At 50.8% G+C, this 27,963-nt stretch overlaps 2 protein-coding genes across 9 annotated transcripts in view; one reads left to right on the top strand and one right to left on the bottom strand.

Moving 5' to 3' along the window:
• Positions 1-1,542: 1,542 nt before the first annotated feature.
• Positions 1,543-13,008, top strand: ZNF414 (zinc finger protein 414). Its single transcript, XM_054981011.1, has 8 exons — positions 1,543-1,621; positions 4,183-4,336; positions 6,280-6,372; positions 7,299-7,406; positions 7,935-8,040; positions 9,062-9,579; positions 10,384-10,542; positions 11,875-13,008. Exons 1-8 carry the CDS (start codon positions 1,619-1,621, stop codon positions 11,949-11,951), a joined length of 1,218 nt encoding a protein of 405 aa, XP_054836986.1. The 5' UTR covers positions 1,543-1,618; the 3' UTR covers positions 11,952-13,008.
• Positions 13,009-13,373: 365 nt separating this feature from the next.
• MYO9B (myosin IXB) overlaps positions 13,374-27,963 on the bottom strand; it is a 75,648-nt gene continuing 61,058 nt past the window's right edge. For 5 of the 8 annotated variants that reach the window (XM_054979765.1, XM_054979767.1, XM_054979771.1 and 2 more), the window contains 15 exons: positions 27,351-27,541; positions 25,757-25,855; positions 24,311-24,484; positions 23,766-23,807; positions 23,376-23,487; positions 22,408-22,481; positions 20,946-21,144; positions 20,707-20,835; positions 20,110-20,215; positions 18,517-18,648; positions 17,608-17,731; positions 16,970-17,017; positions 15,745-15,887; positions 14,250-14,389; positions 13,374-14,126 (listed from right to left, as the gene is read on the bottom strand). In XM_054979765.1, coding sequence (XP_054835740.1) covers positions 14,251-14,389; positions 15,745-15,887; positions 16,970-17,017; positions 17,608-17,731; positions 18,517-18,648; positions 20,110-20,215; positions 20,707-20,835; positions 20,946-21,144; positions 22,408-22,481; positions 23,376-23,487; positions 23,766-23,807; positions 24,311-24,484; positions 25,757-25,855; positions 27,351-27,541 — 1,712 coding nt within the window. In that variant the 3' untranslated portion in view covers positions 13,374-14,126; position 14,250. The remainder of the gene's footprint in view (positions 14,127-14,249; positions 14,390-15,744; positions 15,888-16,969; positions 17,018-17,607; positions 17,732-18,516; positions 18,649-20,109; positions 20,216-20,706; positions 20,836-20,945; positions 21,145-22,407; positions 22,482-23,375; positions 23,488-23,765; positions 23,808-24,310; positions 24,485-25,756; positions 25,856-27,350; positions 27,542-27,963) is intronic. The other 3 variants (XM_054979769.1, XM_054979773.1, XM_054979768.1) reach the window with 2 other exon arrangements.

The raw sequence follows: 27,963 nt of genomic DNA, 5'->3' as shown, positions 1-27,963 counted from the left end.
AGATATGCTTAACAATTTGACTGTAAGACAATTAGGCATATAAAAATAGTAGATTGTATAACTTTGAAGCATTGGCAGTAGGCAAACATGATCAGGTATTTTGAGTATAAGCAAAAGGTAATGAGAATTGGAGTAGATATGGATCAGAATTTTTAATACTATTTTATCTTACAAATTTTAGGGTTATGATAATCAGTTATATAAAGAAAGAAGCAGTGTCTGGGTTATGGTTGTTGTGGGTTTTCCGGGCTGTATTGCTGTGGTCTTGGCATTGTAGTTCCTGACGTTTTGCCAATGCCAAGACGTTTCGCCAATGCCAAGACCACGGCAATACAGCCCGGAAAACCCACAACAACCATCGTTCTCCGGCCGTGAAAGCCTTCGACAATACAGTGTCTGGGTTAATAATTGTCTTTTGTCTCATTGTCACTAAAATAATGAATAGAAATAGGTTTGAATTTTCTATGTGTCGCTTATTTTGGAAAAACATTTAATTGCTATAGATATAAAGATCATGTCTTTGTATCTTGTATTTTAATAGCCCTTGTAGTATACAGTGTTATATCTGCTTTGTTTGCCCTCCTTTTCTGTATCCCCCCCTTTTTTTTGCTTAATAATAAAAAAAAGCCCCACGCTCTTAACCCCTACACCAAACTGGCTCTAGATTCTAGACAGCAGGAGAGGGAGTGCCTGCCAGACTCGGTCTCTACAAGTAACGGTGTCTTGAACCTGCAGCCTCGCTGGGTAAAACTGATCCCCTCGGTCAACGGGCATTTCAGATCAATCCTGGGAACTGCTGCAGGCACCCTGTGTCACATGCTTGTTTGGGGGTTTTTTTAATGTTTTTTAAAATGTTTTAAAACATTTTAAAACGTTAAAAAAAAACCCGAGCCTTGCAAGTTGTGATTTTTTTTTAAATACTGTGAAGATTTTTTTTCTTTTCAAATGCAGAGATCCCCAACAAAATAAAAGATGGACCCTCACGAGTGTGACCGAGAGAGCAACCCCGGGCATGCCGTGGGGGACGGGGACGGGAATCCTGGCAGCACCGCTGGACTGAGCAGCAGGAGGCGGGAGCCAAACCTGGTGCTCCTGTCCCTGTTGGCAAACTCGCGGTAGCGCGCGAGTTCTTAAGTGAGCGGCGCGGTTCTCTCTCGCGCGCGGGCACCCTTCAAAGAGAGATGGGGAGGGGGGAGAAGACTCCTGCCCGGCCGACCCTCCGCACGCAGGCGAAGCAAGCCCCCCTTGGGCGCACAGGGGAACGCGGACCTCCGGCGATCCACATCCGGGCATTACAGGCAGGCTGGGGTGTTGGCGAGTCTCAGCCGGCGGAGCGGCCGGTCCAGCCCCCCGCCAAGCGCGCAGAAAGGCGCCAGAAGGGCTTCGCCGGCTCCCTGGGCGACACCTGAGCCGCGCGCGCCCCGGCCTCGGTCGGGAGTTCCGCCCGCGAAGGTCCCCGAGAGAGAGGGGGGGGGTCCCGCCTCTCGCCCCGCCCCTCGGCGCCTTCCAGGCCGATCTCGCGACACTTGCGGAGCGGCTGCGCGGCGTCGATGCCTCCCGGAGCCGCGGCGGAGGGCCAGAGAGGCGCGGGCGGCGCGGCCCGCCTCTCCCCGGGGACATGGTGCGTGAAGGGCGGCGGGGCGGCGCGGCGCTGCTGGGGCGCCTCCGGGAGGCCCCTCGGGCGGGGCGCGGGCGGGGGCGACGGCGCTGCAGGGGCGCCCGCCGCCTCCCTCGCGGAGGCGTCGCCCTCAGGCCGTCGGGCGGGGCGGGCTCCTGCGTGCGGCCCCAGCGGCGCCTCTCCGCCGGCCCGCCTCCCTCCCGCGCCTCGCCTCGCCTCGCCGGGGCAGCCTGGGGACAAAGGACCGCCGTCCCGTCCCGTCCCGTGGCTGCGCTTGGCTTGGCCTGGCCGGGCCGGTCCTGCCGGGCGAGGCCCCTGGAGGCGCGCTGGCGGCTCCACGCTTGAGCGCGGCCTTGTGCGCCGCGTCCAGGGGCTGCGAGCGAGGCCCGGCCGCGGCCTCTGCCCCTCCTGCGCGGAGCCGCGGCCTGAGTGGGTGGGTGGGTGTGTGTTTGGGGGGGGGTGTCCTTCGGGGCTGCGCCTCGATGCAGTGCGCCCCCCCCCCATTGCACCCGGGCTCGGCGGCCTCCGCCCCGAGGTTGTGGCTTCGGAGTTATTTTTCACGTGAAACATCAGCCCCTTCTCTTTAGAACATGCCTTGGAAGTAATTTTTCTGCTATTATACAGTCTCCTTGCAGCAGATGCTCTGAATAAATTCTTTTAAGCCCGTGAGATGTCTCTACATTTTTATAGTTTTCTTTTGCAAACAAATTCAAAATTGCACTGGGTGCCAGAGGGGGAGTGTGAAATTGAAAGTCTTGCTTTCTTTCTTTCGTTTACCCTATTCGGCCTAGAAGAGCGTTATATAAGTGCATCATTGTTAACTGTTTTCCATTTGGAAGGGTTTGAAGCCAAATGTACCCTTTTAGCAAATACGTTAAACGAATGGTCAGATTAGAAAATGAGTATTTTGCTAGTGGATTTAGATTGGACCTTGTGTGAGATTTCATCCCTCCCCAAACCAGCCCCCCTCTCCTCTCCCTTCTGTATGTCTTTATGCACCAAACAGGTAGTTCTGCTACCTCCTCAACTTTTCTTCCAGATAAGCAGCCAATTAACAGGTGGGTGCTTGGCTTTACCCCACTTCCAGCAGGCAAGAGTTTTCCAGCACAGCCCCTGACCATCTGTGCGTTTAAAACAAGATCTAGTAATTTGCCTCCGAGATCCCATTGGATAAAGCCCATTAATAGAAGCCTTAGCCATGATAGTAAAAATGGAGCCTCTGTGTTTAGAGGCAGTCTACCAGAGTATTCATTGTTGGGGCTTAGTGGACTGTGGCCTTCTTGATCTGATCCAGCTGGCCACTGTTACAGACAGCGTGTGGACAAAATGGACCCATCTGGATTTGACCCAGCAAAGCCTCTTTCAGGTGCTTGGTTCTTCTTGCTGGCTGTCCTTGATGGGGGGGGAAGTCACTTGTTCTAGCCTGCCTTTCAGGGATGTTGCTCAGATGGAATGTAAGATGCTTTCAGTTTTTAAGTCTTTGAAACATTCCATAGATGGTGGGACACCTGCAATTAGAAGTATATTGGCTTGTTTTCAACTCACATGCAGGTAAAAACTGCCCCCCTCCCACAGTTGATTATAGCAATTAAGCACATGACTTAAAATACTGTTTTTAAAGGGGCCGGGGAAGTGGTTTTTAGTGAGGCTGCTTTGCGAATGTATAATTTATTTTGTTTGAAGCTGGAATTTGTCCAAGGGAGCTGCAACCACTCCCCCCGCCCCCCCCCGCACTGCTGGAGGAGCTTCTAGCTGCTGCCACAAGTCTCAAGGTTTCAGTTCCATGAGGAAGCTTAAGAAAGACCCGACCCCCCCCCCCCGGAAGGGCCGGTGGTAGCTCACCCAGCGGGTGGGGTGGGGTCGTAGACAGGGCCTGTGTCTTTTCTCATTGGGCAAAGGCAATCTGGCCCTGCTGAATTCCAGAGGCTTTGCTCCTATGCCAACGGTCGTGGGTAAGAGCTTTCCTGGGGAGATTTGAACTCAAGACTTCTGGTCTACACTGCAAATTCCTTTCCTACTTAAGATCTCTGTACAGTTGTAAAGATTCCAATTTCATATCCAGGTGGGGGTCAAAGTGATGTACCCATCCTGTCTTTCAGGGCAGAAAATGGGAGGTCCAGTTTGGCCACTTTTTATTGGCTCATACCAGCTTGCTTTCAGCCAGTCTCTGAGCTATCAAAAGTGATGGAAGTCTTTCCAGAAACTCCAGTTCAGAGGAAGGAGTACATCAAAAGATCCTGTTCTTGGGGAGACCTTGAGTTCCTAGCAGTGCTAAAACCAAGCTGCTCGGCTGCCTGGCTTCAGCTCTCTCCAAGGGCCCCAGGGCTTGGCACTTGTGGATTCTAGAGACCAGCTTCTTTCTGTTCCCTCAGAAGAAGCAGGTTTAAAAACACGTGGGTGTATCTTTTAGTACAAAAAGTACAGAATTCTCTTTGCTTTCAGGGGAGCTCCCTCAGTCACATCTTGGAACATTTCCATGTTACATCTGGGGAAAACAAGACTGAAAGGCCGGAGCTCTTTCCTGTTGCTTTTGCCTGCTTGACAGTTTTCCCTTTCTTTGTCAGGACAAGACCCCATCACCAGTGCCAGGCCTGCCAGCCCATTCTCCTGCCACACTTTCATGCCAGGACCTCAGGGCTTCAAGCAGCCTCCTCGAAAGCAAAGGCGAGGAAGAGGTAGCAGCGCTGTCGGCTGCCACTCACACATCCTCCCTGGAGGGTAAGTAGGAGGCTGAGGAAAGTGTCCGGCTGAGGATTGGGCCATTGCTTCTGGGTGGGGTGGGGAATTAGTAGGATGAGGCCGCACTCGTGTGTCGGTTTTCAGCTGAGGAAGGATCAAGGGCCCAGGAACGGTAAGTGGCCTCCGCCCATAAGGATGTGTGAAAGCTCTTGGCATTGGCACTCAGAAACGCATTCATTTTGTTCCTTGTTTGAGATCAATTTTAACCTAGGTGGGCTCCACCAGAAATAACAGACTGTTAACTAGACCTGAGAAAATCTCCGGCGGTAGAACAGAAATCTCTAAATCTAATGAAATTAATTTTTACATTTTTAATTTGATTTTTTTATATTACTCATCTCTTGAAGTGCAAGGTGCTAATTATGTGCAACAATTATGTAATACATTCACAAACCTAATAAACAAGCCACTACAACTTTTCATTGTAGGAAACTCATGAAAGTGACAGCTGATTCCTGGAGGTCACTTTCATGAGTTTCCTACAACCAAAAAGTATCATCGATTAAAGAAAAAATGAAAACTTATTAATTCATGAACTTTTCACCAGTTGGACTGTGATTGGACTTTTTTAAGAATTATTTGTAACTATTTGTATTATTTATTCTGCTTAATTCTTAATATTGTACTATTTATTCTGGTTATAGAGTGGCTTGTTTATTAGGTTTGTGAATGTATTACATAATTATTTCACATATTAGCTAGCACCTTGCACTTTAAGAGATTAGTAATATAAAAAATCAAATTAAAAAATTAATTTCATTACATTTAGAGATTTCTTTTCTACCTTCGGAGATTTTCTTGGGTCTAGTTAACAGTCTGAGATTAATTTTCGCAGACCAGCCATTCATCAGGAATGACAGAGACTGTGTTTAGCTGGCTTAGTGACTCCCTGTCTCTCGCAAGGATATTATTTGCTTTATTCAGGAATGCTGTTGAAACTGCCTGCTTGTAACTTCTGAGGGCTGATTCTGTGAGCCATTGTCATTTCAGGTTTCTTCATGCTAACAATGGAATGAATCCTCTGAAAGCATGCACACATTGCATAGCGTACTGGATTGTCAGTGAAATTCCATGACACCCGTAACACTTTTTAAAAAGTAACAGTCACCATTTGATCACCTCCTTCAAAACCTCGTTCCTGATGTATTTAGGGTCCTTCCTGAAAGGAGGGGGTACACACAAAGTTTCCTCTATTTGATCCTCACAAAACCCCATGTGGTAGCGCTTGCGGTGAGTGACTGGCCCAAGGTCACTCAGTAAATTTTGTGGCAAGTGGCGATTTGAACCCAGGTATAAGTCAACGTGAACTACGGCTGGAACATCTTGTAAACAATGCAGTAGGTTCTATCAGCAATCAGTACACAGTAGCACAGTCTGCAGGCTGTATTCCTTTCCCCAAGTGTATCTCTGAACCATTTCAATGCAGAACAGCCCTTCTACCTGTGTAAAAAGGCCCTCTTGAATGATTCAGTTTTGCACAGTTTGCAGAAAGCCAGGAGAGCCGGAGCCTTTCTAACCGCATGAGGCAGGCTGTTACATAAGGCGGCGGCCAAAACACAGAATGCACGTGTATGGATTCTGCCCATTAGCAGGATGGCTGGCACATGTAGAAGGTCCTGTTCAGATGAACCAAACTGCCACGGTGGAGCATAGGGAGAAGGGAGGTCCTCTAACTATGAAGGATCAAGGCCATGAAGGACTTCGTATGTAATAGTCAAAAAGTTGAATTGATGGGTAGCCGATGGAGTGACTGGAGAACGGGAGTAATAGCTTTGTTGAGCTGATAATAACTAAACTGTGGTGTTCTGCACCAACTAGAGTCTCCAAGTGGACTTTGAGACGGGAACCTATGAGGAGTGCATTATACTGGCCCTTTTTGCTAGGACACTTCAAGGGAGACAACTGCATATTTGTTTTATCAGGTTCCAGTGATCCAGGGATGTTTGAAAGCCAGATCCGCCCAGTGTTGATTCGAACCCAAGACCTGCGACTACCAAAACGTAGGCCGGTCCAAGGTAAACATCAAAGTTTAACACCATTGTCTTGTTAAAGAAGCGATGGAGAAAAGGGTTGCACATGGGGGTTAATCCTGCTGATTCTGGGGCCACATGAAAACTCATGTAGTGAGCACAGCGTGTAGTTACTTTATACGTAATCCTTTTTGTTTGTTAGCTGTTGATCCTTCCTCAGGTCCCACGCATTGCTTGAGGATAAAGCTTCCTCTCAGCCTCTCAACTGTAGGCAAGACACTCCTGAAGAGAGATTCTTCCTTTCAGAGATGAGCATCACTCACTACAGGCTCAAGCTGCATTCACACATTATTCTTGGGAGAAAGCCAGTCAGACGATTGCCCCAGAAAGCTCCTCAGTTTCAGTGTATTATCAGCCCACTTATAATGTGCAACATGCTTTGCCCCTTTGATGGTAATTTTGTTTTGGAAAAGACAAAGCAGCGGCTGCAGGTATTCCCTACTGGTCCGACGCAAAAGCCAAAGATGCAAAAGAGTGCAAAAGGTTGATCTCTATAGAGGTCTTCATCAGCCTGGATGTTAAGCTAACGAACGAACAAACAAAATTAATGGGGGGAGGGGAAAATGCTATTTGAAGTTCTTCCTCCTTTCCACAGGATGCGTACAGAAGGACCGAAACATTTTTTAATTTTTCCTTTCCCCAATTTTTTTTTAAAAAAACTGAAAAGTGCTGGTGAACTTGAAAGCTCGCAGAGTTTTGCATTATTTTGTGTAGTCCCGATACGCAATACTTGTGCTGAGTGAGAAGGTTGTTCTAAAGGCACACGAATGAGCCCATAGTGGCAGCTGCAGGGCTTGAACCAACGACCGGCAGGGCACATCCACTGACTAGCCCCCCTCCCCGACCGCTCTCTCCATTGTTCGTCATAGCAACAGAGAGCGCAGGGTCACTTTTCTTCTTGTCCCTTCCAGGGAAACGCTTCCAGTGTTCAGGTGACGGATGCCACGTGGCTTTCCGGAGCATGAAGGAGCTGCTGGATCACCTGAAAGTTCATTATAGGCCCACACAGTCGATGGAGGGTAAGTGCCTTAGCTTGTGGGAGGGGGGGCAGGAGACCAAGGGGGCAGGAGAATGTGCCTTCCTTCATCTTGCCCACTTCTAACAACCCTTGTTCGGAGTTTTCCAGCATCTGCACTCCCACCCTTGTGACCAGGTGCTTATACATCCAAATAATTTTGCTGTTTAAAAATGAGAAACAGCTGTCAACAAATGTCAAAGAATCTGATTTTTTTCCAGACTCGTTCCTAGGAAGGGTTAGGAGAAAAATGGTTCAAGATTTGTTTTTAATGATTAAAGCAGAAAATAAGAGCAAGTAGGTTGTTTAAACCCCAAAAATTGAGATTTAAAAAAACTATCCCCATTTATTGGTCAGAGGTTTACAAAACCAACCTTGACTTTGAATTCTTGGCCAAATGGCAGGTAGCTCAGAGGGACCGCTGCTTGTGCGTGAGGACTTCCCTCACTGTGTGTTTAAAAGAAAAAAAGGAGTTGTAGGACACCTTTCTTGGTTTTTGCCTCCTGCCTCTAAGCACCTCTGCTTCTCCTAGGCAAAACCTTCCACTGCTCTGCGTTGGGCTGTGCAGAAACCTTCCCCTCCATGCAAGATCTCATGGGACACACAAGAGTCCACTGCAAGCCAAACCGTTACTTCAAGTAAGCTCTTTTCTGAACAATGGAGAATGCCCTCCTGTTTCCATTTGCTTCTACAATAAGTGTCTTTTAAATGTCTGATGTAGCTGTTCCTCATTAAGCACTGCCATGTTGGCTAAAACCCCAACAAGGTTCCTCTAGTCCAGCATTCTGTTTCTAACAGAAGGTAAGCAAGGGGACAGGGGAAGCCTACAAGCAGGGAGGGAAATTTAGAGGCCTTGCCTGTGCTTGTCCTCCCACGTCCAGAGCTAGACTGCTCCTGACCCTGGAGGTTCAATCCACAAGTAAAGGTAACGTCCCAATAAACTTCCTTCAGAATTGTTCTAGAATCAGCCCAGAGGTCCATCTAGCTCAGCAATAGCTGGACCACTGCCTTGATCTGAACGTCACAAGACCTGTTACCACGCTGTGGAGTCCGTTGGTGAGGCCGACCTGTGGGAGTATTAGTCAGCTAATCTAAGTGTTTCAGTTATGTTAGCCCTAATTAACCTGTTAGTGACGATTTTTGTTATTTTATAGACGCTTGCAAAGTTTGAGTTCCTTAGAAAAAAAAATATTTTTCCTTCTGTGCGCCTTGGTTTACTGCCTCTGCACCATAAACTGTGTTACACTGGGCGAACTCACATCTAAGGACAATTGACTAATACTCCCACAGGTCGGCCTCACCAACGGACTCCACAGCGCGATAACAGGTCTTGCGACGTTCAGATCAAGGCAGTGGTCCAGCAGCGTGGAAAGCAGGGAAAGCCCCAAGACTGTGTGTGTGGTGTCCCCCCCTCTTAATTTTTAACATTTTGAATAGATCTTTAACAGATGTTTTGAGTCTTCCTGATTGGGCAGATTGCCGGGTTCTGGAAACACAGGATAGCAGCTTAGCAAACACAGTTACATGGGGCTGCCCTTCTGGCTCGGGCTTTAAGTTCTTAATCCATGGGGATGCAACACGTTTGTCTTTTGGAAGGGCAGAGTCGGGCCGGCCTGCTGTTCACCTGACCTTTGGCTCTCTTTTGCACCACGGTTTCAGATGCGAGAATTGCATGTCGCGCTTCCGAACGTACCGGTCCCTCTTGAAACACTTGCACGTCTGTTCAGACAACAGCAGCCCTTTGCCAGCCCTTCTGGAGGAGAAGCCCATCTTTCCTACTACCTCTGGCCTGGAGAAGGAGCCTCCGGGGAAGTTGCTGGACCGGCTCCCCAAATTCCAGAGCGTCATCCAGCACGTGAAGAAGGAAGCCTCCTCCCCCAGCGTGATGGATGCGCCCTTGGCCCTGGCAACTGACTCGCTCCCCACAGGCCTCCCCAGCTCCCTGGGGCCTGTTCCCTTGCCCTCATCAGCCCCTCACCCCTTTCCTTTGCTGGAGCCCTCCCTCTTTGGACCGCCCCCCCTGGCACGCTTCTCTGGGCCACCTCAGTCTTCAGTTCCAGGGCCATTCTTGCCCTATATGCACCCCTCAGCATACCCTTTACCTCAGAACCGTCTCCGGCCATACCTTCCTGGCCAAGGCCTTCCTGTCTCCAATGCTGTATGGAAGAAAAGCCAAGGTGAGAAGAAATCTGGCTGTTTCGCATGTGCTAAAATGGGTTCTGCCAAAATCCAGCATTCTCTGCTCCTAATGCAGATTGGGCAGGCCTCGAATGCATGCCTTTCTTTCCTTAAGCTTCTAGTCCTCATGGCAACAGAGGAAGTTGGAAGCAGCAGAATTTGCACAGCTGTCTTCCCTGGTGCATGCTTGGAAATTAAATACTTTCACTTATGGGAAACCCCAATCGGCCAGTTCATCTGCATCGTAAACTGGTTTGTTTCCTGTCCACCCAGAGCTACAGTGAGAGTAGACTGGGGTTCTGGTTTGATTTGGCGGGTAGCATTCCAGTAGGAAGCCATGCATGCAAGGGAACTGGTCTCCCCAGGCTCATCATGCCTGCCCTGACAAACCCCTACGAATGCAAGGGAGGGGGCCAGGCATGGCGGTACCCTTACGTGTGGCTGCAGGGCCTCCTTGGCTGGCACCTCTCTTGCTCTGCTACAGGGAGTCTGAATGGCAGTGGGGGGAGGCTTATGCACCCAGAATGGGCGGGTTGGCGACTAGCACCACGGCCAGTGGAGCAGCAGCCACTACTGGCAGCTGCTGCAGGGCGTTAGTTGGCTGTGGTTTGTAAGCTTCGCTTGGGTTTGACTGTGGCAGAGGAGCAAAGGCCAGTTCTCCGCCTCAGTGGCCTAAACCCCTGAGCTGGATGAGCACTCTGGAAACAGGGAATGCCCGTGAGCACGTCCCTCTGGAGGGTGAGGGGACTGTACTGGCCTTTCTGTCACATTGCAGGATCCCATTGACGTCTTTTCCCCCACAGGACACTCCTCCAATAGTCGCATTGTGTGGGAACACACCCGGGGGCGTTACAACTGCTTGCAGTGTCCCTACTCCACCGCCTCAAGGGAGGAGATGACCCAACACACGGAAGACCACCGCAAGAACCCGCCTCCCCCTGGCCGCCTGGAGGGAGAAATGGGTGAGAGAGCCAGGAGTACTGACTCCAGGGGTGGGGAAGGGGGAGAAGAATTAATGGGGAATGGATTTCCTTTTCTCTGCCTCCCATTAGTTGTTGGCTCATGGCCTGCGGTGCAAAAGCTACACAGGACCCCACCCCCACCTCCTGCAGTGCCACTTCCTTGGTCCCACCCCTGACTGGCAGAGCCATTCTTGAGAGTTGCAGGCAGATGGGGGTCTTCGCCAGCATTGACAACTTGAGTTTTTAATGGAAGATGCTAAGGATTGAACTCCAGGCCCTGCACAGGCAAAGCAGAAGCTTGGCTACTGAGCTACAGCCCCTCCACCTAACAGCAAGAGCATCACTGTAGATTTTTGCACATGGTTGTAGAAAGCAGCTATAGCTAGACTATAAATCCGTGTAGCTCAACAGATCTCTTCTGCCTGGTAACAGCTTTCTGGATAGCCAAAGGTTTTCCCCAAATCTTTGTACTCGTCGTCCTTTAGCTAGAAACTGAACCTGGGCCTTGTGACTTTACCAGTGAACAGTGACCTCAGGCTGATATTAAACCCTCTGAAGACACACGGCACGCTGACCTGTCCATCTCCCTCTCTGACACAGACACAGCCTGCTCATTGCAGCTGCTGGACTGAATCTGCGATCTTCTGCTGAATCTTCTGCTAGGAGTGTGTTTACACATTAAACTGGCAGTGGCTCTCCAGAGCCTCAGGCAGAGAAATTATTTGCCAACACCTGTTCCCCAAGTAGCCTTCAGCATGTAACACAGGTGCCCCCGTGCCACCTGGTGTAAGCTGCCTTCATACAGTTGTGTGGCAGACAACGGACTCCCTGGCAGCAGCTTCCCTGGGGCCTTTAATATCTGCACTGACTCTCGGCGACCAGTGTCACTCAGAAAACAACATGACCCTCTGAGAAGTCAAAGGGGAATTGGGGTGGGGGGCAGAATCACAAGAAGCCTGGCCAGCAGCTGTTTGGTGCACGCCGGGAATTTGGGAACTTTTCCTCCTTTGAAGAGCAGAACTGTGTCGCCCCTTCCCCAGCCATCTCACAATTTTCCAAACTGCCGCCCATTTCAGCCATAGGTCACTGACAGAATGGGGTGGGGGGTCCACTCAGCCTCCAGTGTTGGAGCTTAAGAATTACTGGCATATTTATGGAAATAGGGGTGCTAACTTTCAGGATACCCAGTAGCCATTTTAATGGGAGCAGCTGCATTTCTTCCCCAAAAGCCTTCCTGGGACCATCAGCTCGCTCGGGAGTGACGCGCTCCGTCCACTCCCATTTGGCACCCCCTTTCCGGCTGACCCTTGGCTCCTCTCCTTTCTCATCCAGACTTTGGAGTTGGCCTCCCCTCATTCCACTCAAAGATGACGCCAGAAATGGATGCCTCCCTCTTCTCGCCGCTCTGAGGTTTCTGCTGTGTGGACCGAATTTTCTTCCGTTTGTTTTCTGATTGACCCTGGAAGGGGGAGGAGGAGGTGCTGGGGAGCATTTGCGCCCCGGGGGGGCAAGAGGTGCCTCTACACAGAGGTGGGTTGGCAATCCAACAGGTCTTTGGGGGGTTTCTTTTTCTTTTTTTGAACATCCACATGGCCTTGTCTCCTAATTGTCCACTTTGGGGGTTTCCCTCTGCTTGGTTGTGATTTTTTTTGGAAAGATCACATTCTGGAAGTCCACCTTGAATCTCATCCTGAAATGTAGACTGTCAGTGATATCAGTAAAGGCAGCATCTTTGCATGCCACGTGGACAGGAAGGCACGCATTTTGGATGGTCTCCCCCACCCGTGCTGATGCCATGTCCCTTGCTTGACTCGGCCCACAGTGGCCCAGCAAGTGGTAGCTGACTGTAGCGTGGGAATGATCTGCTACTACAGCGTGGCCCCTTTACACCCCCAGCTCTCGTTTTAAAAGCAAAGCTGGCTCTTTTCATTGCAGAGATGTTGTACCCTCTTTGAGGCTTTTTTTAAACAGAGGGAAGGAATTTAGAGGGCTCAGTGGACCGTGCCAACAGATTGTTACCGTGCTCTTGCGATCCAGCAGTCACAGATAGTAACGTCTGGAGTGGAAGAGGGGTGGGGTGGGGGGCTGGGGCAAGGGAAGTTCTCTGGAAACTGGCCATTGAGTGGAAGGAGCCAGCGCCGGGATGCTGGGCAAAGGGGTCTCTGCCTGTGCCGACTGCTTCTGCCTTGAAGGAGGATGTGTTGCTGGAAACTTCATGCCACTTAGGCCAAACGGGGAAGGTGTGAAAATTATTTTGGAGGCTTAAATTAATCTAGGACCGTTCTGTGCATCTCTCCTTCCTCTGCCTTTTTTTAAAAGTTTGGTTTCTCTCGATTTAAGGCAAAACCTTTCCCTCCTTATAGATGAGGTTCAGATTTGCTCAGGTTTGTTAGTGGGCTACTGCTGCTTTTGAAGAAAAATGAAATGAGAATTAATTCTTGAAAATAAATTGAAATTGTAACCAGAGTGCCTTGTACTGCGTCTGCTTGAGAGAGGGAAGCAAGCGTGGAAGCGCCGAGCGAGGCAGCCGAGGAGGCCCGTTTCTTCTGAACCCCCTTCCCCGTCAGCCTCTACATGCAAGACTGCAAGTGTGAAGCTTATTTATTGGCTTCGGTGAGCTCTGAGGTTTTTGCTGGGCACAGGCAACACACACTTGAGCTCAAAAAAAAAAAAAAGTCCAAGTTTTCCTGAAACAGCAACCGTGTGTTGCAGACTGTAGAGCTTCTGCCCCCAGCAGGGGATGTGCTTTCTATGCAAACCCTCCAGGGACATACCATGCCCCGCCACACCTTGGCAGGTCCTCCAGGGCCGCAACTCTCTTGAGACACCTGACCAAATATACTCGTGTACTTTTTTCCAAAAAGTGCAATGTATTAGTACAAACACCAGATACATTTTTGGTCTCCATCAATCAATTGGCTATTATAAAATTAAAAGTTCTGTAAACCACTTGGAATGTCATTGTAAAAACAGGACAGGAGTCAAGACAGAGTTAAAGCAGAAATGTCCATTGTCTCTCAGGCCTCCTTTCCTGCCCTGCTGGAGCCTGCTGCAAGCAAAGGCACAAGAAGGAAAAGCCAGAGGGGGGGGGGCGGGGAACGGACCCAGCCTCCGACCAGAGAAGCCGGGGAACGAGCAGGGGGCTTTCCTGAAGAGGGTCGTGGCTGTGCTGAGACCAAAGTGCATGCACAGCCAGGACCCTTCCTTGCTCCCCAGCACCAGGGCTCCAAGTACCAGACCCGCCTGCCTTCGGCGAAGGCTCTGAAGAGCTCCTTTGGGGCTTGTGCGTGCAGCTGTCTGGCTGGTGTATCCTGAGCCAGGCCTGTGGGTGACCCATTGCTTGACTGCTGCCAGCTCCTCCAGCAGAGGAAAAGCTGGGCTGGGAAGGACTCTCTCAGCACTGCAGTCCCAGAAAGAGTTTGATATTGGCTGTGGGCATCACTGGAGTTGGCTGAAGCACTCTCCTCTTGTGTGCCAGAGAAGACCACCAGCGCCTCGCAGAGGAAAAGCAGATGGCTGTGGCTGGAATTCAAAAGTACCCAGTGGTCCCGCTGCATCCTCAGTGGCTGGATGAAGGGAAGCTCCTTTGGGGGAAAAGGACAAGACGCCCCACGGTGAGGATTTGCTTTCAAATTCAGCAAGAACTGCAAAGACAGCTGCTAACAGCAGGGTGTGAAGGAATGGGAAGGAAGAAGGTGTTCCAGTACCTTAGCGCTGAGCAGGGTGCTCCACTGGACCCCCCCGTTCCTCCAGCAGGCTCTCTGTGCTGGCCGAGGTCTCTGAATCGAGGTTCTCCTCATCAGACCCCCGCTGGTCAAGTTCTGGCAGCCGATACGTTATGTCTTCCCTGAGAGGAGAGTGCTGGTTACAACCTCCCAAGCTTACAATATACCAGCAGCTGCTTAGGGGAGAGGCCTGCGCAATAAGCCCCTCTCCCTTACCCCACAGTAGGGAAGTGGCCCTGCCTACTGCTGAGGCCCACTGGAATGGTCCACCAACAGAGGCTGGCTGGGCCCGAGTAGAGCAGAAATGAAAGCATAAATGAGACAGAGGAGAGCAGTGCAGAAGCCTGGGGCACGAGAGCGCTAGATCCTGCGGGTCTGTTGTGCTCGCAATGGCATTTTCCTCCAGTTGCCAGAGTCTTCTGTGCCTGGGAAAGGCTCCTCTAGCTAGAGGGAAAGCACCACCGCGGCTGGAGTGGGCCCATGGGATCCAAGCGAGAGGCTGTAGCAGAATACACCTGCCCTCTGGGGAGGGTTGTGCAAAGTGCGGGGTGGTCTCCTCTGAGAAAAGGCCGTTCTTCCTCTGCCACTCACCCACAGCAAGCCATTTGGGTGTGAGAGCGCAGGGAGCTCAGAGGAGGACCTTAACTAGAGGAGCCTGAGGCAACCAATGTTGCTGCCCAGGAGCCCCACCAAAGGTCCCTCTGGTCCAGCATCCCGTTCCCCACCATGGCCAGCGGAAGCCCCAGGAGGCCCTCAAGCGGGGCATGGGAGCCAGTGCCTCCCAGCAGCAACTGGCAATGAGAGCCAGAGAGGCAAACAGCCATTGACAGACCCACCGCTCAAGAACCTGCCGAGCCCCCTTTAAGAGCTATGCAAGGCAGCGGCCATAAGTTCATTACACTCTGTGAATCTAGAGGCCATCAGCTTCACTTGGTGCCTCCCTGAGGCCAAAGATTTTTCTCAACCCGCACCAGGCATTAATCTACCTCCTTCCCCCCTGTTCTAAACGGAAAAGGCCCTTTGTCTTTCCTTGAAGACAGCCCTCCACCTGGCTGAGGTGCCCCTTCTCCACTCCTTTTCTGGGTCTGCAAGCTCCTTTGTTCTGAGGAATAGCTGGGTGGCCCTGCTGAACTTTGCTTCCTGCCCTCTCATTCACTCACCTCCAAAGGTTGCTTTGACCACGTGGGAAAACCCAGCTATGAATGAATGCTGAAAGGTACTGACAAGGTGTGGTGGTAGGAGCTCCAGAGGGGAGAGGGAAGTCCAGGAGAACTTCCACCTGCTGCCACATACAGGGCTTCCTATGCAGGAAGAGACCCTCAACTGCTTCCCTCTTCTTCGCAACTGAAGCCCTGCTGCAGACACTGGGCAGCTTCTGTTCCTAAAACACCATCACAGACCCAGGAAGGGTTCTCTTCTGGCACTGCTCCTGTTCACTTGGATGTAGCCCACCCCCACCAGAGCAGGCCACACTCACTTCTCCTCTTTGATTGACTGGATCCGTTCCATCAGCAGTTCCTTCTCCCGATTGTCGGCTTCTGCTGCCTCCTCTTCCTCTGGCAGAAAAGCCAGCTTTGGGGAGCTGCTGCTGTTTGCTCCTGTGCCTGGGGGGCTTTTGCTCTGCGTGACAGAGGAGAAGATGAGGCACCCCCTTCCCAGGCTGGGAGGGAGGCTGGTCACCCTGCCTAGCTAGGCGAGAGCCTTTCACCACCCCTGGGGAATCGCCAGAAGCCAACAGCCTCGGGGGGGTTGGGGGGTGGGGGTGGGAAACACCCATAATTCACCAGCTGCTTCTTGCCCCTCCTGGAACTTAAGGGAAGGGGCACCTTGATGCATAGGCAGACAAGTGGGACAGAGTACAGGTACCCATTGCTGGGTCATGCCTGCCACACCAGGATAAAGCAAGAACCGCCACTGGACATCTGGGATAAATGGCATGATTCTGTAAACGGTTCTTCCTAGAGCTGGATTTCAGTCCTGTTTTCTGTGCACAGCAGCAACCAAGACTGCTTCTGAGTATGTGCAGAGGGCCTTTCCCCAATCACTGAGCAACTGCAAGCCAACAAGCAGGGCTTTTTTTCTGGGGAAAGAGGTGCTGGAACTCAGTGGGTTGCCCTTGGAGAAAATGGTCACATGGCTGGTGGCCCCACCCCCTGATCTCCAGACAGAGGGGAGTCTAGATAGCTCAGCGGCGCCGAGGGCAATCTCAACTCCCCTCTGCCTGGAGATCAGGGGGCGGGGCCACCAGCCATGTGACCATTTTCAAGAGGTTCCGGAACTCCGTTCCACTGCGTTCCAGCTGAAAAAAAGCCCTGAGTACAAGCAATATGTAATACATTCTGTTGTCAAAATAAGAAGGCGGACAAGTTGACACATCTGGGGATTGTGTGAAAGGATTCCGAGTCAAGGGTGAGGGACTGGCAAGCACGATGGCCTCCCAGCAGGCACTCCTCTTTTCTAGAAAGAAAAACACCGCTTCATGCCCCCTTCCTTGCAACTACCAATTAGTCATATCCGTTAACTGGCTAGCAAGTAAACGTGAGGAGCAAGACAGCCACCAAGCATGCAGGGGTTGGGATGCGGCACGTGGCCTGGGACAGCTGGGGAAGTGCTGCCTGGCCTCCTTCAGCGCATGCAGTGTCTGCACAGGAGTGGAGGGAGCATTTTTCATGCACCAAGCACGCACCAGGCCTTGCACCTACCAGTGCTCCTACCCGGGGGGAAGAAAAACCAAGTTTTACAGGCCACAACTAAAGAGAAAGAAAGGTCACATTCACAAAAGGCAGAGAGGTGTCCCTTAGATAAGAAAAAACAGCAGCTCCTTTGCTTCAGGTCCTAATCGAGACCCAAACTTTATGAATCACTCAGACATCTGGGGCAGGTTGGGCTGCTGCCTTTCCCTCTAAGGACACGGGTTTTCCCCCCTGCACTTCATCCCAGTCCTTGTCTTCCCTTCAGGTTACTCCAACTCCCTCTGGACATCTCCGGAGGTCACTTGGGACTCCTCCCTGACCCCTGCCTGCGAAGGATTAAATGCCACCACCACCACCGCTCCATACACAATGGCTCAAGAAAGCCTCGCTTTCCCCGGCTTCTGCTGCTGGCACCCGCAACAGCTGATTGCCACTGCTTTATTTGCCTAACCCCCAGCTGGAGAGGCCCAGCCAGCATGCCCTATCTACGTTGGAGAGGACGTGCAACCACACCCAGGAGCTTGCTGACAAGCAGGGCGAGTCTGGAGCTGCCTCCCAGCTGCCTGGCAGGCTTTGGAGACCGTCTTCCTCCCCCCCCCCGCCCCCCAGACACGCAGCCCCTCAACCTCCAGCCTCTTGTTGCTCACCGTGTTCTGCTGAAGTAGCGACAGCCGCCGGAAGGCAATGCTCTCTGCTGCCTCCAGCTGGCAAATTTCATCCATCTTAATCTTGTACTTCCTCATCTGCTCCTTGATTATCATCTCCACACAGCTGCAAGAAGCAGGGAGGGGAAAGGAAGAGGACCATGCAACGAGAGAGGAACAAAGAATGGCGTTTTCTTCTTGTGCTTGCAGGTTTGTCATCCTCCAGGAGGTAGCTGGAGAGCTGGAATTATAACTGATCTCCAGACACAGAGATCGTTTACCAGGAGAAAAGGGCTGATTTGGAGGGTGGGCTGTATGGCATTATACCTTGCTGAGATCCCTCTCCTCCCTAGGCTCCACCCCCCAAATCTCCAGGTATTTCTCAACCAGCAGCTGGCAACCCTAGCAGGTAGGGACAGGAGGGGGCTTGTGGGGGACACATACACAGATGATGGGGGGCCACAGCATGAGCTGACCTTAATCCTTGTGGTGTGTATAAAAGGGGACGGGGGGGGGGGGCGCTAAGTGGCCACAGGCTGGTCGTTAGGTTGTGCTTACAAAGAAGCAACCTAATGTTCCCTCCTTTGGGCTTCCCCTGATGGGTCCACCTCCAGGCTCTATGCCCCCACCGTGGGTGCAGACGGGATGGGGAAAAGCAGTTTATTCAAATGACCCTTCCTGTTTGAGGAAAAACCTGAAGCTGGGGGCAAGTCAGGGGCAAACCACACATGGAAGACACCAGATTGGGGAGAGAAGCTTTTTAAAACCAAAAAGAGGGAGGAGCAGCAAGCAGTGGTATAATAGCCCACCTTCCTTTACTTGCGGAAAGGAAGTGAGGCCAAAGAAATCCTTGAGTCCACTCCAAATGAGGGGGCCACAGCCGGGCCTTCCAAGCTACTGGGACCAACTCACGTGGTTGTTTTGGAGACGTCCTTCATGCTGGTGAGGGGGTCGGAGTTGTCTGGGCAACGCAAGAGGCAGGGGGCAAAAACAATGGCCAGGGCGTTGGGTGACATGCGGTTGATGTCTTCCACAAGAGCCACCCTGCAGAGGAAGGCGCAGAAGAGGGACGTGAGCATCTGACAGAGAAGGATCAAGGCCAGACACGCTGGCGCCACAAAACCTCTCTTGGTTGGGGCACAGGACGAGGCCCTTTTAAGCCTCCACCTTCCTTTCAACCTTCAAGACATTCAGCTTCCCTTGCAAACCCAGCCTGTCCCAACTGCTCTTAGTTCTTATCAAGGAGGTTTTTTTCTTGGCGTGGGGGCACTCCTGTCCCAAACAGACTGGCCTGGATCTTCCCCCACACACCCATACCCTGACGTGCTTTCCTCACAGGTCAGATTGCCTTCAAGTATGTCTGAGGAAAAAACCGAAAAACCCTCCTTAAAAAGCATGGGGATGCTCTTGGAATGGCTGCACGGGTCCATCCTGTCAGATTTATTTCATAAGCATACATATCCCTCTTTTACATACTGGGTCCGATTCCACAGCTCTTTCCCACAAGCAGCGCCACTTTCCTCCAGTACATGCCCCTACCGCTAGCACTGAAGGAAAGCAGCACTGGTAGCAGAAGGGATCTGTGGGATCCAACCCTAGGCTGATCAAAGCAGCTCCTGAAATAAAAACGACAAACATACAGGGCCATCATAGATGAGTGGAGGTGAACCACTGAAGCTGCCTTCTGCAGACTCAGGTTCTCAGTCTCTCCAGCCTAGGCCTGCCTCAGGCAGAGATGTTTCCTGAGGTGCCTTGAATTGCACCTGGGACCTCTTTAGGGAGGCTAGACTGGCCTCGACCAGAGCCAGGGCCTTTTTGGCCCTGGCCCCGACCTGGTGGAACTCTCTATCAGAGGGCCTGCGGGGCCCACCAGGATCTCTTATTGTTCTGGCAGGCCTGCAAGACTGAGATGTTCCGCCAGGCTTATGACTGAGGCCAGCCCAGCAGTCATCCGGAAAGTCTCCCAACCGTCCTCCTGTCCGGGGGGCGGGGGGGGGGGGGCCATGTGATCATCTGCCCCCCCCCATATATGTTACAGCTGGATTGAAAGGCCTGTTCCCCCTCCTTTTGCCCATCCCTCTATGTATTAACAGCAGGGGTGGTTTGCAAGGCCACTGTCTGGGGATGGTGTTAATGGGAATTCTGTAGTTTTATTGATGTCATTTTAAAGTATGTTTTTATCGTTGTAACCTGCCCTGAGCCCGCTTGCGGGGAGGGCAGGATAGAAGTCCAATTAACAAATAAATAATAAACACCACAACACCAAAGTTAAACATGAAGCTTTAAAAGGGTCCTCCTTTAGGTCACCAGGGGCTCCCCTCTCCCATTTTACTGACTACTAAAAGAGACGTTTTAGACGAATAACCCAGAAGCCTCTCCGGAACTTCATCCCAAGGAGTCTGTCTCCTTCAATAAAGACTTCACCGGATCGTGGCTGTCCACGCTGCTTCTCCTACCGCAGAAGTGTGGACAGAGGGAAGAATATCCCAGGCAGACCCCTCTTACTTGACAAGGTGGAAGATGAGCCTCTCCAGAGTGTCGTGATTGGCTTGCGGGAGCTGCTCCAAGACACTGTAGATGGCGCAGAGCTGCTCTTGCTTGCCGGGGAGCTCTGTGAAGGGGGGGGGGAGTGAGTGAGTGAGTGAGTGAGGGCACATCCTGCAATACAAGGCTAGCAGCTGGTGTCTGGTCTCCTTTCCCATGTTGGGGGCTGATACGCAGAAACATTTCCAAATCAGCATCCCACTCTCTCAATCAAACAGATGCAAGAGGGCTCACAGCGGCAGACAACATAATTAGACCCTCCAAATCATCACATCACATCTAAAGATACTCTGAAGAAGTCAGCGGAAAGTAAGTTAACCGCCTAAAAAAGGCAGCACCATCTCAGAGCAGCAGCGTTAAATAACTAAGCAACAAAGAGCACCATTGTCCAAAACCAGAAGAAAATGGTGGGTGCCGGAAAGCTGAATTCAGCACTGTGGCAGCCTCTGGCTGACACAGGAGCCCTGCTTCTCCCCATGCCACCACCCAGGACAGGAGCCCCTTTGGGGGTTGGTGAAGAGCTCCAGCCCCTTTCCCCATGCATCCCTGAACACTCACCCACTGCCCGGAGGAAGTCATTGTACTGGGCAAATGTCATGAGTGGGTCAGGCAGTTCCCGCAACCATTGTTTGAAGATGCCTGCGATAGTGTGAACCGGGTAATTCTCCAGCTGCACCGAGTTTGGGTCTGGGAAGAAAGAGGGGGAGGATCCTGGCATGGGGAATCTGCACAGCCAAACATCCCAAGCAGGTGGGAGGGCAATGCAACCTGGAGGCAGGTGACAGCTCCATTCTTACCTGCCTGCAGGAACTGCTTCAGCTCCCTCATACGATTGGCTGAGCCTGACTTTCGATAGATGCCTTCGGTGTACAGGCCATGCATCTCCACATACTCTAGCAGCTTCTCCATGACAAGGGGGACGGAGTTCTTCTCACTGGTCAAGGCACTAACACACACCCCGAAGTGGCGGGGCTCTGCATCTTGGTCATCCTGCAGCTGCAAGAAGCCAAGCGTGGTCAAGCACAGAGGCGATGCTGCCTGCGCCTCTTCACAGGGCTGAAGGCTCGGCTGCACCCACCCCAAGTACTGCTTGCTCCCTGAACACTAGCAGGCAGGGAGAAAGCTGGGCATCCTGGAAACAAAAAAACACACTAAAAAACTAGGCACACCCCTGAAGAAGTTTTAGACCAGGATTCCGGGAGCGACTTCATTTTTGTCACGAGTTTTGACAGCAAAAACATCTCTTTTACGCCCAGGCTTTACTGGGTAGTTCTCTGTTTAATGTCAGCCCTAGAATTGCTTATGCTTTGTTTCAGCATTTCTTCAACTTTGTATTGGATTTCTGCCAATGTTATATCTTTGTAAACTGGCATTTATTTACCCTATGGCATTCTTTATGGAAATGTCCTTGATATTGACTATACTACTCTCATACTGTGTAATCCTCCTTAAGTCTCAGTGAGAAAGGCAGACTATCAATGACATAAATCAATCAGTTTTGTGATCTGTGTCTACCTGTTTTATGAATACTATTTAGGCTGGTCTTTGATGCTTTTCAATGCCCTGGTTTGTTTTTAAATATTGATAATTTATGTTGGTTTTATATTTCTATGTTGGGGGGGGGGTTTCCAACATGTGAGCTGCTGTTCCATGACTGGTGTCTGTTATTTGGTGCATTTCTGTGTTGCCCCTTCACATCTAAGATCGTAGCCCGTTTTCCTTACTTTACTTTGAACCCCTTAACCTTCTGAGTGCCCCCTGGCCAAAGTTCTCCAGCCTAGCCCCTCCTAGCAGCCCTCTCATTGCTCAGTCACTCTAGCCAATGAGTCAACTGCAACCCCCACTCCGGGAGTCTCGCCACATAACCTGACAGACAGAAACACAACAGGTGAGGCTTTAGGAGCTTCACCTGGGGAATTTGCGCATGACATTAACCACTACACAACACTGCTTTTCAACCCCACTGCCTAGGCTCTCTTGAGGAAAGGCAAGATACCCAGCCAAAAGATGGAGAAGGGAAAGCAAAGGAGGGTTTGTGCATGCGCTTGCTCTGGATGGAAATGTAATCACAGCCACTGTGCTGCTTGGTCTTGTAGCTCATCTGGGGAACAACCTGGGCTCTCTCACACAGGCAGCCCCCCCCCCACTCCCGCTTGAGGACCTTTAGGTGGAAAAGTGGCTTAAGCAGATGCTAAAATAGATTAACATATTTGGAGCAGCCCCTGCGTGTGCTATGACAGAAATCAGGCCTTTACCTACCTTCTTCCCAGAGGACGATGTGCAGCAACTTTGGACCCGGGAGAGGCACTTCTGATGGCACGTCAGCTTGCAAACTAGAGGAGGCAGGAGGGGGGTTGTTAGAGTATAGTCTGGATTCACTCAGCCTCCCCTTACCCATTCAGCTATGACAGCCAGTGTAGTATAGGAGCTAGACAGACAGACTAGGATCTGGGAGACCTAGGTTCAATTCCTTACTCTACCAAGGAAGCTTGCTGGGTGACCCTGGACCATTCACATGACCTCAGGCTAACATACCTTGCAGGGCTGTTGTGAAGATAAAATGGAGGAGGGGAGAATGATGCAAGCTGCTTTGGCTGCCCATTGGGGAGAAAGATGGGGTAGACATGAAGTAAATAAAAAAATAAAATTCAGCTGGGCAGAAGATCTCTGCAGCCTAGAGATTAAGAGCTTTGAACCACATGGTCCCTGGTTCAAATCCTGCTGTAAGTATAAGAAGATTGGGGGGGGGCTGCTGGGAAGTGCATTCGGGGCATGAATGGGGAAGGCCCCCCCCCAGTGAACAGGGCAAGAGCCAGCAAAAGAAGGTTGCTAACAAAGACAGAGTGGCGGCCATCTTTCCTCCACCTTTGGCCATGGGCAAACTGGAGAGGAAGGAGCACTCCCCCCCCCACAACTATTGATTGATTGATTGGATTTGTAGCCCGACCTCCCCACGAACGGGCTCAGAGTGGGGTACAATAAAATGCTCAGTGCACACTGAAACAGATAAATACATTTAAAATCCAAAAACCACAATACATATGGAACAGCACAGATAGTGGCCAGCACAGAAGCTCTCGTCTCCTTATCTGGATGGGGAAGAGATGCTCCCACCCCGCAGGGGTCATGACACAAATCCTTTCCACACACACAGCCACTGGTGAGCTCCCTCCCCTCTCTGGACTAGGGCCCCCCGCCTGTCGCCACCCCCCCACAGTCACACTTACTGCTGCAAAGGCAGGCCTTCTCCATGGGCCAGATGTAGGAGCTGCACTGCTCACAGGACTGGAGGATGTTCACTTGGTAGCTCACAAAGACGTGGCCATTGAGCTCTTCGATCTGGCAGCCCAGGAGGAGAAGGGGGGCAAGATTCAGCCTTGTGCTCCCAGCCTGGACAGCAACCAAACTGAGACTCTCTCCTACAGCCCAGCTGGTCCCAAGGAAAGGGTTGCACCCCCCACCTTCCCCTGCCTTAATGTCCCCTCCCTCAGTTTTGAGAGAAGCTTGCCACTTCTTCGGGAGCTCTCTCTGCAACTGCAACCACCAGGCACAAATCCTCCACTGACACATGTCAATATGACAGCCAATGGGACCACGAACATCGCAGCCCCTCTTACCACTCGCTCCTGCTTCCGCTTCTTCTTCTGGGCTTTGCTCTGCTGTTGGAGGAAAAGAAGAAAGGGGCACGTTGGCCTTGGATACTGAGGTGGCCCCCACTCCTCTCTCTCCTATGAGACCCGGGAAGCTGAAGAATGCTCTTCTTTGTCTCCTGTTTCATACAGGTCTACCAAAGGACCAACTATAAAGGTTCTTTCTGGGCCTGGACAACCTCATTTCTCCTAGACTTTCTGCCCCTGAGATCAGAGCCGCCTGCCAGAACACCTGGCTGCTTCCCCTGGTGCCCCTCTCCTCTCGCCTGCCACGGGACCTTCTAGCACGTGTCCTTGAAAGTGAGGTTACTAAAGCCCCCCTCTTCTCCTCCATCAGAATGAATGCCACATGTGCATTGGGTGCAATTCAGGGCTCAACATGGAGTGAGTGAGTCTGTGCAGCTGATCCCAGGAAAGGTCCTCTTCCCCAGCAATCCTGGAAGTCACCCAGGACCCAAACTCTCCTGAAAAGGTAGGCCCAGAGATTAAGTACAGGAAGGTAACGGGCCGACCTTATGATGCTCCAGCTCCCGCTTGGTGTAGCTGCGGGCAAATTCATCCAGGAGGGACTGGAAAAGATTCAAGACCAGCTTCACGTCCTTCTCTTCCCTCTGCTTTGCCAAGTTGACCACAAGGAGCTGGTAGTTGTCCATAAGGTCCCGGTAGCCAACGTGGATCTGTCCATTCTAACAAAAGAGACACACAAGAATTAAAAAACAGCCACGACCCACAATGTTCAGGGATGCCCAGTCCACAGACAAACCAGTGGGTGTTTTGACAGGTTGCCTCCACAGGTATCCTGCCAAGATCCTGAAACGCCCTCCCCAGAGGTGGTGTCGAATCTGACACCTGCCTGGTGTTTTTATTTTCCAGAGATTTCCTGTAACTCCTACTCCCGCTTTACCTCAGCAGACTCATTTATGATTTTAACATTTAGTAGGTTCCGACGTTTTTGTGGCTAGGCTTATCCACCTGACATTGCTTTTCACAATGGGGTTTGGCTTTTTTCCAGCTCTGATCGTTTTTATTCATGCTGCTTGCAAGCTTTTAACAAAGTATTTCTTTTTCACTGATCGAGTTGGAACTTGAAAGCTACCTCAAAAGTATTTAATACAGAGTGCTATTCGCATTGCAAAATAAAATAAATATCCCTCAAGCAGGTCAGTTCAAAGTTTCACTGGCCTTTTTGTGAAGACATTAGTGACGCTGGGATGGAAGAAGGGGGGTGGGTGGGTGGGGGACCTTGGCCTTGAGCAGGCATGGGAGCCGAAGCCCACGACCAAAGGCCTCGTGGCCCATGGCCAGGGGACGATAATGACCCCATTTAATTTGGCCTGGATATTTCTGAAAACAGCTTTGGGTGTCTCAGGAAAAAAGCAGCATGCATAAATAAATACACAACAATTATTCTTTAGCAGCTCTTCCACTTGATTTTAGGACAGTTCTGGTACTAAATTGTTGCTTTTTTATTGTAGGTTCTTTAAAAAATATTTTAAATTATTTGTTCATGTTTATATTGGAAGCCATTTTGGGAAGAGTCCTGTTTTTTGAAGAGCAGGTAAATAGACTTCAGGAACTGCGAGGCTGCCAGGTGTTCTAACCAAGTTTCAATGACAATTTCAATGCTCTCTTCTTGTTTTATTGCTGAAGTCTGCTGCAGTCTGATGGCAGAGACATTTCACTAGATGGCCAACATCTCTGAGGCATCATCTTTGAAACAAAAGTCATCAGTTTTTATTCTCTCTTGTTCCCTTAGTTTTCCACCCCAAGGGTCAATTACTTTTTAAATGGATTAATGAGGCTAATTGCCATTTTGTTTGAAGCCCATTTTTCTGCTCGATGTACCCGGTAAGCAAAGGGTCCCACAAACTCACATGGCCTAAATTCCATTTCGAACCTAATGAGGCAAAATCAGCCAGTCCTCCCCCGACTCTGAAGCTTCCGCACAAGCTACTTACGGGGGCAGAGTACATGGTTTTGATGTTCCCTCTGAACTTTTCCGTGGCTTCAAAAAACAAGCATTCACCGGCAGACTTCTGGGAATGGAGATCGTTGATCTGGAAAGCAGCAACCGGGACTTACCAGAGGCACCGGGAGGGAAGGCTATCTTTCAATTACCCTTACGTTTTAGAAGCAGCCCTCTGCCGCGGCCCTCCCTGACGTCCGAATCCTGCACCAAGATCATCCTCACTCTCTGACCAGAATAAATTATGCGACTGACGATGCATATGATAGTGTTCAAGTGCAAATATTTATGGTATTTACTTCATTTGTACCCCTGCCTTTCTCCCCAGGGGGGACTCAAAGCAGCACACACTGTTCTCCTTTCCTCCATTTTACCCTCACAACAACCCTGTAAGGTCGGATATGGGGAGGAGGTGTGACGGGCCCAGGGTCACCTGGTGAGCTTCCAGGGCAGAGTGAGGAGGATTTGAACCTCCTAGTTCAACACTCGCACCACAACATCCGGTTGGCATTTATTAATCCAGTTTACAACAGCACAACCGATGCAAACCTGCCACGGCCGGACCTCTGGCCCATTCAGCCCAGTAACCGGGGCTTCTGCATGCAGAATACAGACTCTGAGCTACTGAACATGGGGAGATAGGGAGCTGCCTTTGCGCTGAGCCAGACCCTTGCCCTGGAGAGCCCCTGGCAGTCTGCTATGGCTGCAGGCAGTTGGCTCTCCATGGAAAGCAAAGGGTGTCCCCGTCCCCATCCCCTCTGCTACTGGAGATCTTGGAACTGGAGATATCCCCCAAACAAAAGATTCTGCCTGCGTTGGCAGCTCCTGCTTGCATCCCCACTAAGCTGAGTGCAGCCTGACAGCCGCCACCCCCTCCACTGCACTTCCAGGCAGGCAGCAAAGCCATTTTGCCAGCAGAAGGTAGTACAGGCCCAGGGCTTTTTTTCAGCTGGAACGCCGATGGAACGGAGTTCCGGAACCTCTTGAAAATAGTCACATGGGCTGGTGGCCCCGCCCCCTGATCTCCAGACAGAGGGGAGTTGAGATTGCCCTCTGCGGCCCCTCTGTCTGGAAATCAGGGGGCGAGGCCACCAGCCATGTGACCATTTTCTCCAAGGGCAACCCACTGAGTTCCACCACCTCTTTTCCCAGAAAAAAAGCCCTGTACAGGCCAGACTGGTTGATTAACCAATGGGTGGCTTTAGATGGATAAAGAAAGAAAGAAATATTGATTAACTGGCAGGGTGGAGAGTTTTTTTCCCCTTTGGGATTAACTTTTGTTTTGACATCTCACTGTTGCAGAGAAGATATTCTGCAGATGCATTCCACTAACAGTGCAATTTTCTGCTTCACACCAGAGGAAAGGATCCCTGTGAGCAGAACTGGATCCAACGCATGGAATCCTTTTGTGTTGCTTTTGTTTGGTTCCCACACATCTTGCAATGGTCTAAGTAGGCCTTTGTCCAATTACTTTTAAAACAAAAATCTAATCAGTTGCCATCTCTAACATGCCCAAGCAGATTTTCTCAGAGGGGAAAGATGCTTGGTACCCCATTTCCAGCCCTGCTGCCCTGGCCTTCTCTCACCTTGTTCAGGAGGAATTCATCCAAGTACTTGAGCTCATTGGCATTGGCAATCTCTCGTAAGAAAGGTGCCCGCCATTTTTCAGGTGCTGCCTTGGCTTTGCTGATCTTAAGGGTACGGGTTCTCTTGGCTTTGCTCGTTTCCTTTGCATGACGTTCCTCATCCTGGGGGTGATTCAGGTGCCAGGAAGTAGCTGGGGGAAAAAATCTAGATAGTTTGTGTGAAGGAACAGGGCCCAAGTCCAAGATCCTGCTAAACGGAACTTGACTCTCAAAAGCTCAGGCCCTGGAAACAGTTGCTGGTCTTTTAAGGTGCTACTGGATTCAAATCCTGCTAATCTACTGCGGACCAACAGAGCCTGCTTGTCAGTAGAAATTATGTATAAATTGGTTCTCCTTGTTAACTCTTTCCCATTGAGGTACACAGAAATTTCTTTTAGAGTTTAAACATTTATTCTTTATTGAAATAAACCCTAACCTTTTTAATTAAGCAAGATACTAAAATTGAAATGCATACTAAAGTAAATCCAACTAGAGATGAACATATGAATGCAATAAAATTAAATCTCTTAACATCTCTGTAACATAACTAGATCAGATCATACTTAGTCCACTT

This window comes from Eublepharis macularius, chromosome 5, assembly GCF_028583425.1.
Source record: "Eublepharis macularius isolate TG4126 chromosome 5, MPM_Emac_v1.0, whole genome shotgun sequence".
NCBI lineage: Eukaryota > Metazoa > Chordata > Lepidosauria > Squamata > Eublepharidae > Eublepharis > Eublepharis macularius.
This window is presented reverse-complemented; position numbering and strand designations above follow the sequence as displayed.